Source organism: Rutidosis leptorrhynchoides, chromosome 7, assembly GCF_046630445.1.
Source record: "Rutidosis leptorrhynchoides isolate AG116_Rl617_1_P2 chromosome 7, CSIRO_AGI_Rlap_v1, whole genome shotgun sequence".
NCBI classification, from domain to species: domain Eukaryota; kingdom Viridiplantae; phylum Streptophyta; class Magnoliopsida; order Asterales; family Asteraceae; genus Rutidosis; species Rutidosis leptorrhynchoides.
Window position 1 is genome coordinate 8,623,345 of NC_092339.1, and position 10,650 is coordinate 8,633,994.

At 35.3% G+C, this 10,650-nt stretch overlaps 2 protein-coding genes across 2 annotated transcripts; both read right to left on the bottom strand.

Annotated features, from left to right (window-relative positions):
* Window positions 1-761: 761 nt before the first annotated feature.
* On the bottom strand, window positions 762-5,051 carry LOC139858912 (zinc finger protein VAR3, chloroplastic-like). The gene is made up of 5 exons (XM_071847749.1): window positions 4,551-5,051; window positions 3,947-4,049; window positions 2,474-2,748; window positions 2,147-2,245; window positions 762-1,966 (listed from the first exon to the last, which is right to left on the bottom strand). Exons 1-5 carry the CDS (start codon window positions 4,955-4,957, stop codon window positions 928-930), a joined length of 1,923 nt encoding a protein of 640 aa, XP_071703850.1. The 5' UTR covers window positions 4,958-5,051; the 3' UTR covers window positions 762-927.
* Window positions 5,052-8,392: 3,341 nt separating this feature from the next.
* Window positions 8,393-9,469, bottom strand: LOC139858236 (ethylene-responsive transcription factor 3-like). The gene has a single exon (XM_071847099.1). It carries the CDS (start codon window positions 9,267-9,269, stop codon window positions 8,610-8,612), a length of 660 nt encoding a protein of 219 aa, XP_071703200.1. The 5' UTR covers window positions 9,270-9,469; the 3' UTR covers window positions 8,393-8,609.
* Window positions 9,470-10,650: the final 1,181 nt, after the last annotated feature.

A 10,650-nucleotide genomic window follows, 5' to 3' on the forward strand; every position in this document is an offset into this window, starting at 1 on the left:
ATGAAATTAAGATTGAATAAGGTCACCTTTATAGATGTGTCTGTTTCTTGATGATTCATATTTACCTTAAGATTTGTATTGCAGTTACGAATGGTGTAACAATACATTCAAAGTGAAGTCACCCTAGTGGTCAAGTCGTTCACCCCTTTACACTTGTATATTGGATAGAGGTGGGGATGTCTCAAGTTCGAGTTTCTCCCCTTAAAAATATCCGTGAGATTTATTTTTTGAAAGCCGGATTGCCCCGGGAGGTTTTACCAACCCGTATTCGGGACCCAGGTCCGACCCGCCTGCCCCTCGGGATGGTTTAAGGTTCGGATCCCTGTAATGCGATTCGGGTTTCCGGCCGAAAGCGTGTGCGTGCATGACAAATGAGAGTATTCGATGCCAACAACTTGTCTTTCAAAAAAAAAAAAAAAAAAAACATTCGTAGTTGTTCGTGATTAGTATTCATTCATTCTATGATTCGTTTCTTTCATTTGAAATTGCTTACTTTGTTTCATATGAACCTCTTGTATCACGTCTAAATTTAAGAAAAACTTGGTAATTGTTCAAAGACTATAACATGAATCATTTAAATTAAAATTATTGGCTAAAACTGACTCATTTCGAGATGACAACCATACCGCAGGTAAGTTACTAAGTAACTAGGGCCCAGGTTTTACTTTCTATTTGTAAGTTCAAATTCCAAAAAGTAACTACCAAATTATGTCCAGTTTCTACTAGAAATACCAACCTACTTTATTTTTCATATGTTTATTTTTATTTTTCACAAGAAGCTCATACACCAAATGTACTTCCTATAAGAAATATTGATAAGTCTTCCAAATATTCATCAGCTGCAACTACCATACACAATTAATGATAATTACTAATAACTAATCAAAAGAATAGCAAAAACTTACAATAAGAAAGATCGGGGGTCACTCAACTGCCCCCGCCTTTTGTCGGTTCAGAGCTACCAGATCTAAGATTCCTTCTGTATTGTTGGGACGTTAACCGTCTTTCAAGTGGCGTTTTCCTCTTGCTCACAACAAACCGGTTCACCCCTTTTCTCATTGGCATAATCGATGGGAAGTCTTCATCAGGGATTTGACTTAACTCAGAAATATCTTTAATCTGTGCAACTCGCCTAAACCATCTTTCTGCTTTTGCCTCTTCTGACATGTCCAACGGGTCGGTTTCCTTCACCGCTGACCCTTCCAGGCTCGACCCATTTCTCAACCCATTTGAGGTTTCAGGTTTATCTACATTTTTGCTCACTTGTGTAGCTCGTGTTTCTTGCACAAGATTCATATCATCTGTAGCTGACACTACCTGAATCTTTTCTTCCGTTCCATTTCTTACACTTCGATTTTCAGATATAATTTCACTTGGGTCAGTTTGGGTATTTTGTGGTTCTTTAGTTGGATTCTCATCTGACACGCGACTAGAATCTGTTGTGTTTGAGTGTTGACTGTTATGTTTTTTAGCAAAATAATCAGGTGGAAACGGGACAAACGGAACAAAGTTGCTTTTGTTGCTTCCTTGGTCCATGGCTTGTTTTTTATAAGTGGGTAAAGTTAATGATCTATCCTTTTTCTTACTCACCACAAATCGGTTTTCTCCGTTACGGATCGGCATGAATTCGGGAAAATCTTCATCTGATATAGCAGTTGACAGATCTGTGACATCATTCAGCTCTTTTTCAACAGTATCTTTTTGCTGATTTTCAATTTTAGTAGCTGAATTTTCAGACTTGCTTTCAGTAACAGTAGCTTTATTGTTATTCTCAATTGTCTTGTTGTATTCAGACTTTTTAGCAAACATATCAGCTGGTAAAGGAACAAATGGGGCATAACCCAAATCGCTTCTACTTGATATAGCGGGCGGTTTTATCTGCCCAATGGGTAATGGAACTTCACCGAGTCGCCTACGCTCGCATTTTAAACACACCACATTCCTTCCATTGTTAAAGAAATTACACCTGCAAGAGCAACAAACTAAAAACCTCAATATTATGAAATATCCAATAATAGTTTTGCTAGAGGTGGCAAGATATAAATCACAACCCAAATTGACACCTTAATAAGTAAATGGGTTGACATTGCCACCTTTAGGATTTACATAGCCTAGGTAGAATAAAATTAATGGAAGCAATGCTCACTGAGGACAATCCCACTCGCTACCAGTCAAACGTCTCTTTGGTCTTAACTCCTCGCATTCCAGGCATTTAGTGTTCTTTGCAAAATTCATGAAATTGCACCTGCTCCAAACATTATACTCCGTATGTATTAGATTAAACAGGTTGCTCATTAAAACAATTAATGAATATTAAAACCTTTGTAACCATATAAATACACTGTGAATTTATATAAATGTGTTTTGGGTCCACCTCATCGGGCATCGGCCTGTAAACACTTTAAATTTATATTACAGAATATCAGATTTGCAGAATTTCAAATGAGGTGCAACAAGAAATGTAATTACTTACTTTCGGCATAACCAATCACCTCTTTTCAAAGTAACATCTAGTCCAAGATTTCTTGGTGGTTGTTCATCTTCCTCGGCTACATTCACCTTTTCTATAGCACGCATGGCCGAAGTTTTCTCCCTACCAATAAATATCGCCATCTCACTTAACAAATTTCGTGCAGATGATTCAGAAACTTCTTTTATGTTTCTTTCAGGATGGATAATAGGATTACTTGCATAACTTAATATGTATTTCATCAAATCCACTGTTGTTGCTTCACTTAATACTTCTCCCTTCAATTAAATAAAAAGAAATTTGAACTTGAGAAAATAGTATAAACTAGTCCGGACCGGCCCGCGCGTTGCTGCGGGGGCTTTCAGGCTGCGTATTCATATTTAACGCAGCGTTGTCTATTTACAGAGGGGAACACGGCCCATGTGTTAAACGCCGTTTCAGATGCCGTTGTGTTAAGCGTTTTTTAAAAAGTATCCGTTTCGAACGCAGTTAGTTTTGTTTTGTTCAACAAATTTTTTCGAGTGTAACGGTGCTGTCGGAAAAATTTAACTCGCGGCGAGCAGAAAGATACGGGTTGTCGTTGTGTTAAGCGTTTTTTAAAAAGTTTCCATTTCGAACGTGGTTAGTTTCGTTTTGTTCATAAAATTATTTTGAGTCTGACGCTGCCGTCGAAAAAATTTAACTCGTGGCGAGCGGGAAGATACGGGTTGTCGTTGTGTTTAGCTTTTTTTAAAAAAAATTCCGTTTCGCGTATATTTAGTCCCGTTGGGTTTGTAAGATTTTTTGTAATTGAACGGTGGTCTTGAAAAAATTTAACTCGTACCGAGCGAAAAGATATGGCCCGTTATAAATTTGGGTGGAATTAGTTTCTTTTATTTTAATAAAATTATATATTTACACTTTTAACCCCTGAAAAAGTGTAAACTTAAGGGGTCGTTGTGTAAATATAATCAAAGTTGAGGGGCCGTTTGTAATGTGAACGCAAACTCAAAACTACAATCCAGTATAACTAAAACTACAAAAATTCCCATCACATTTAGTATATAAGGGTTAACTAAGAACATCAACTATGAAATCTGAGTAGTGCATGTATCAAGGTTGAAAAATGCACGAGACGGGGTTGAGACGGTCGGGACATTAAAGGGTCAAGACGAGGTCGAGACGGACGTTGACTTTTAAATATTTTAAAGCCAAAAAACGTTCGTTGACCAGTTTGTATCTACAATCGTTATTACCGCTAAAATAACACAAAAAGTAACACTAAACTACGTCAATTTTGTTTTTTTGAACGACTTTTGACAGACTTTAACCGAATTTTAAACTTTTGACCTGCGTTGACCCAACATTTCCCGGTTTTGACCCGAGTTTTGACCGTTGACCGACTTATTAGACGCCGAGAATGGACGCCGCAACGGACGCAACGCACGTTGTTTGCAACCATGACATGTATACACTATGTTACTACCATAAACAAACCTGTAAGAAAGATCTCATTCTTTTTTCAGTTTCTATGGCATCTTTGAAAAGAAATGGAGCCCCTTCATTTATAAGCACCTTGATTTCATCCTTAGAAAGCCACCTGAAGACAATTTCAAGTCAACAATTTGCTGTAACATAATACCTATATAAGGTTCATGTCATCCTCCCTAAAATTAGCAGTTCTAGGCGTGTATGAAATAACTTATTTGAAGTACTTATCTACTAATTGCATTTGCTTTCATAGAAGCTGAAAATATATTACGAGGTTATCTGAGAAGATAAATAAGCACTTATAAATAAGCACTTTTTTTTGCCTTTCAAAAAAATAAATAAATATCGTTTTTCATTTTAATATTTAAATTAGCAAATAGCAACTTCTCTTTTTATGGTTTACAAAAAGCGTATTGACTTGAAGTTCTGAACTTCCATAAGCAGGTTGTTAAGATCATAAGCAGTTAATAATGAGCAATAAACTAATAAATTAAGTAAATAAGGCACAGCTAATCCAAAGCAAAACTGGTAGATAATACTGTAACTAAAAATTAACAATATAACTATTTAAAAAATGGAGTAAATAAAGATTAGTACATATTAAGCATACCTTAAGATATCAGGTGTATCGTGTGCAAAACCTAAACACGAACAGGCAGCGTCGATAAATTCCATCGATAAGCTCTCAATCGGCACGAATTCATCCTTAATGTTGTTCCTGTTCGATGTGAAGTAGTTACCAGATATAGATATCGATTCGAGTAGCTGTGACCACTCCGGCCAGGGATGGGACGGTGGTACGATATATTGACTATTCAGTTGCGATGTATTATTAGTGACGGAATGTGATTGAAACCGTTGAGATGAATTTATCGGGAAACCATAATTCAAACGAGAAATATGAGTAGAGAAATGAGTTAATCGGAAAAGAGTGGACGGCCGCCTGTGGTTGTTGTAGTGATGGACAAGAGAGAGAGGGCAGATGAATAGTTTTGATGAAATTGAAGAAACAAACATTTGATCGGAGGTATTGATTGCAATTATCACCGGCGAATGGAACAAGATGTGGTTTCACAAGAACTATCAGATATCGCGTTTGCACTGAATTCGCAAATTACTGTTTTACCCTTCATAATCTGTTACAGTTTATACTTTATAAAACATGTACTTATCCTTGCTTAAGTTTTTACCCTTTTTGACCTTTTGTTTGGCAATTCATGAAACGAAAACGTTTGGGGAAAGCGTCTGACTAAAATGATCATGAAATAATTCGGTTTGACATCATACACTTGAAGATTAATTTGTTAATAAAGTCTTGTTATGTTCTATCAAGGGGTGTAAATCAGCCGCATGATTCATATAATATTCGAAAAGTTTGAGCTTGAACTCGATTAATTTTGAGCCTAATTAATATATAAACTCGAGCTCGTCCCATTTATAATTATACAAGTTTAAACTCAGCTCGAGTTCGACTCCTTTGTATATACAATAGGTATAATATTGTATGTATACACATTATTGTATATCATTATAAAAAGTCATGTGTATAACTGAAAGATTTATTTAGCTGGTGAGGTTATTCAAGCTCGATATAAGTAACTCGAGTTCATTTATTAATCGATCTTTATAATGTTTTTAAGTTCGGACTCAAGCGCGTTTAAGTTTGGATTGAATCAAGCTTTTAACAAGTCGGGTTACTTGTCTCATTTACGCCCCTTTTTTTTGTAATAAACATCGTGTTACAAGTTAAGCATGTATGTATGTATGTATGTTTGTATGTATGTATGTTTGTATATATGTATGTTATGTCGGTTTTATATGTTTGTAGATATGTATGCATGTAGGTATGTATGTATGTATGTATGTATGTATGTATGTATGTAGATATGTATGCATGTATGTAGGTAGGTTTGTATGTATGTATGTAGGCAGGTTTGTGTTTGTGTTTGTGATTGTGCGTGTGTGTGTGTTCTCTTCTTCTAGTATATCATTCTTTGATATGTCTTGAGATCCGCATACCATTATAAGGTACGCTCCCTTTTTTTATTATTATTTTTTTTTATTTTTTATTTCTATTTTTATTTTTTTATTTACGGCTCTATTAAGTGAGTTAGCCTAAATTAAATTTCATGCATATTTAAAACACATGGAAATTTGATCTTACAATTTTTATGACGTCTCTTTTTTATTTACTTTTATATATATATATATATATATATATATATATATATATATATATATATATATATATATATATATATATATATATATATATATATATATATTGGTAGGATCAAGAGGGAAGTAACCAATCGGGGGGAAGCGGGGGGAAGCAAAAACTTTTTTTTTTTTCGTTTTTTGAAAAACTTTGTTCACGAACATTATAGATGGGATGAAAATATGAACATTTAGTAGAGACACTTTGTGATAAATGTTTTTATTTTGGCGGAAAAACGCTCGAAGAAGTAATATATAACAATTATCGTGTTTTTCGAGCGTATGTTGAGGTTTTAGCTATTGAGGTTTAGATATTAGGGTTTAGAAATTTAGGGTTTAGGGTTTAGATTTAGGGTTTAGATTTAGGATTTAGATTGCGTTTTTAACACGAACAGTTTAGAGTTTAGGGTTTGGTGTTTTGGGTTTAGACTTGTATTAACCAGGCGTGAGTCATCCCATGTGGCCATATTTGACGATTTTTGACGCCGTTAAAGAGCGTCAATTTTTGACGCCTATGCACATTAGTCAAATAGTTGACGTTCGTTTGCTTGGCGTGAGATTAGGAGTGAGCCAATCACATGTTTTCACATTTATATTTATTATTTAATTTATTATTTTTCTCCCCTAATTTTCAATCAGATTTTACTACATCGCCTTCCAAATATTTGACACAAAAACTTGACATTGTGGGTTAATGGGGGTCATATACGGTCACAGTCAAAAACCCACTTTTTCACCAAAAAGTGCACAATCCGACTCTGACGTCACAGTCAGGGTTAGGAATAGTCTTATGGAATAAACTCAAAACACCAAACCCTAAACCCTAAACTCTAAATCGGGCTAAATTTTACTTCACAAAACATGGAAAAAAAAACGTTCATATTCTTCACGAACAAATATTATCTTGAATGTTATTTTTGTCGATCGTTTTCCCGCCTAAATAATAACATTCATCACGAAGTGTCTCTTCTAAATGTTCATATTTTCGTGTGATCTTGATGCCGGGAAAAAAATTCCAAAAAAACGAATTTTTTTTTTTGTCTCCCCCGCTTCCTCCCGATTTGTTACTTCCCATTGATCCTGCCCCTATATATATATATATATATATATATATATATATATATATATATATATATATATATATATATATATATATATATATATATATATATACACATTTTTTTTTTTGCCGGAGGTCCTCTTGAAAGCAATCTCTCTATCCGTCGAATATAGATAGGGAGGACTTTCTTCACTCTTGGAGTGTTTCACTCGGGGTGGAGAAATGACTTCTCTTTATTCCAGGTTGGAGGAAGGATTGTTTACTTCTCAACTCCTCTATACCCCACACATGTGAGATTGGGTATTGTTGTTGTTGTATCGTGTTATTAGTCACACCAAACAAAACCAATTTGCTAATGGTGTATTAGGAATGGAAAAGGATCAAGAAAAGAGAGAAAATAAACTAAATATTAAAAAGGTTTCCCTAATGTTTTTTTATCATCAATCAATCAAACTTCACGTCTTCACGTTTAGTTAAATTATTCATTCTTGCAAGCGATCAACTTCTTGTGGCTATGAAGATTAATAGGTTGCATGAAATATGAAGTATAATTTGTTGGAAGGCCAAACTTGTATCTCAGGAACAGCTAAGCTATATGTACTTCATGAATAACATCATATAAGCTTAATTTGTGCATACTAACAAGTTTGATTACCATGCGTTATCAGCCTTTTACGTTGAACTAAGCACTAACAAAGAGAGAAGATGCGACCAAAAAAGGAAACAGATCAGTATAAACGATGATGTTGAACTGGAACTATGTTGAGTAAACCGTAAAGACTGAACGTTACAACTTGATACCTTAGTGAATGTGACCCTATATGGACATAAACAACTCTTTCCTGATATTAATCTATTGGATCAAACCCTGAAAACCTTTCTTAACGAGAAGAGCAAAGGATGTAAATTTAGTAAACATGTTATAACTCATTACACACCCGAAAACGTGTATTACCAGCGACAACCTGAAGGGTCCTATGCACAAATCGTTGTTCAGTATGCTACATAACATTAACAAGTCTCCAGCTACCTAGTCTTCAACATCTAATTACGGTCATGACTATACACAACGACTTAACATAACATCTGCTTCTATCAATTAGGAATTTTATAGCATCGTGTGGGAGTTCCGAATTCACAGTAGCATGTTCTTTCTAATGAACAATAAACACTGATTTAAACTAAACAGATTTAAGATTCATTCAAAATACTCATTGAATGAAGCGAGTACAACAATATCTAGTTTTCAATGTGAGACAAAAAATAAACAACAAAACCTTCAAAATAAGACATTAATCATGTCTACCGTTGATTCGATTTTGAAGCTTATTTTTCCGGCTAGAAAAATATAACAGCATACAACATTAACACGCATCTTGTGCATTTCAATCCTCAAAGTCGGAGCGTCGTACAAATAAGTTCATCATCGTTACATAACTTCAACTCATCCTCATCAACAGCCGGCATATTCAGATCAAACTGAAATAACCGTTTATTCCACTGAGAAGAATCAATCTCTCCGGTAGCACCTCCATCGCCATCTCTATCCACCACCACCGATGACGAAGAATCGCAGTCACTACGACAGTCATCCGGAGCAACTGGAGGTGATCGTGGATGAAATCCACGGCGAACGGCAACATCAGCAATCGTACGCTTAGGGCAACTGAAGGACTCGACAGTACTACTCATACTACTACTACACAAAACCCTAGGCATATGTGGATCAACATGTTGATACACACGATTATCATTTAACGGATTGAAAACGTGACTACGATCATTACAGTTTTGTAAATCTAGCAAATTAGACGTTACATATGATGCAAAATTAGTTTTAGCTTTACTTCCTCGAAGTTTTAAGGCGGCGTTATCGTACGCACGAGCTGCTTCTTCAGCTGTTTCAAAAGTGCCAAGCCAAACCCTAGCTTTCCGCCATGGATCTCTGATTTCAGCTGCGAATTTGCCCCAAGGTCTCTTCCTTACACCTCTAAACTTAATTTCCGTTCCCGATTCGTTGATCGCCGGCGCCGGAGCTCTGGCTCGACCCATAGCTGATGAGATGAAATTTTATTTTGAATTCAATTGTTCATAATTTCATGCTTTTGTTTCAATTTTTGATTGATATAGCGGTGGATTGTATAGATATAGATGAATAGTGTTGATTGATTTGAGTTAGAAGTCGGTTTCACGAACCCTAACTCGTCTCGATCCTCATTTTCCCCCTTTTTGCGTTTTCATCGTTCCCGAGTTTTCTTTTATTTATAAAAATGAAAATGATAAATGATAAATAATAAATAAAATAATTCCTTATGAGAAATAATCGAGGTGAGTTTAATTACTAAAGTACCCATAAAGTATGACTAATAATGGACAGCCGAACTAATTATTCTTTTCGCATCATCCCATTGCTATTCACACAACTTTCGGAAGATCGCGAAATGAACACGTTTCATATATTCAACCTTTAAAAAAAATTTATGTCATTTTTTAGAATTAATAAACCGACAATTTTATTATTCTATTCTATATGTATATGTATATGTATGCAGGGATAGTTGGAGGGGGTTTTACTGCATATACTCTTTGAATTGAATTGGATCAGATTTTCTCCTAGACAGTTGTTTGAGGCGGATTACGCAACTATGAGAGGCGAACGCGGGGATAGTTAAGTGTCTCGTGAGTGATCTCGTACTATTGTTCAAAAAATATATATGAGAGTTTCAATTACTGAGCTAAATAGTTATTCTATCTTTAAATCGAATACCTTTTTATTTTCTTGACAAAAATAACTCAAATTCGTATAGAACGGAAACGTTCCTCAAAGAAAACGTTCTCCAACGAAAAATATAAACCAATAGCATAGAAGCTCGAACCTAGAAAGTGCGACCAAACAAAACTAAAACTATCTATCATCGAGCCATGCAAGAAACTAAATAACCACGCACAACACAAAAAAAACTGACATTTGAACAAAAGAACGAAACGAAAGATGCTACAACAAAACAAACAACCAAACGCACTAAAGGACCACTTTCTTTATCATTACGTCGATAGTCTATCGGTCTCTTTTTTCATTCCGGTTAACAATCTTGTAAGTCATAACATTGTGTTTTAGAGGATTTGTCCCCAACGCAGTTTCTTAAACGACCATTAAGAATATACCACTCCGTGCAAAACTTTACACACGTCGGATCAACACAATCTCTATATCTCCTACCTCCCCGACCAAACTCAACCGGTTTATAAACATTATCATTAGCGACTTTATTTCCCGTACAGGCACTCGAAGCAAAGAGATCAACACCTATGGCATGTGTTATACGACTATGTCATAGAGATAGTTAAGCTAGTCACGAGGAGGAAATAGGGGAATAATAGGCACGACCTAGTTACGAGTATATTAGCTATCAAGTCCTATTCTTTAGAAATT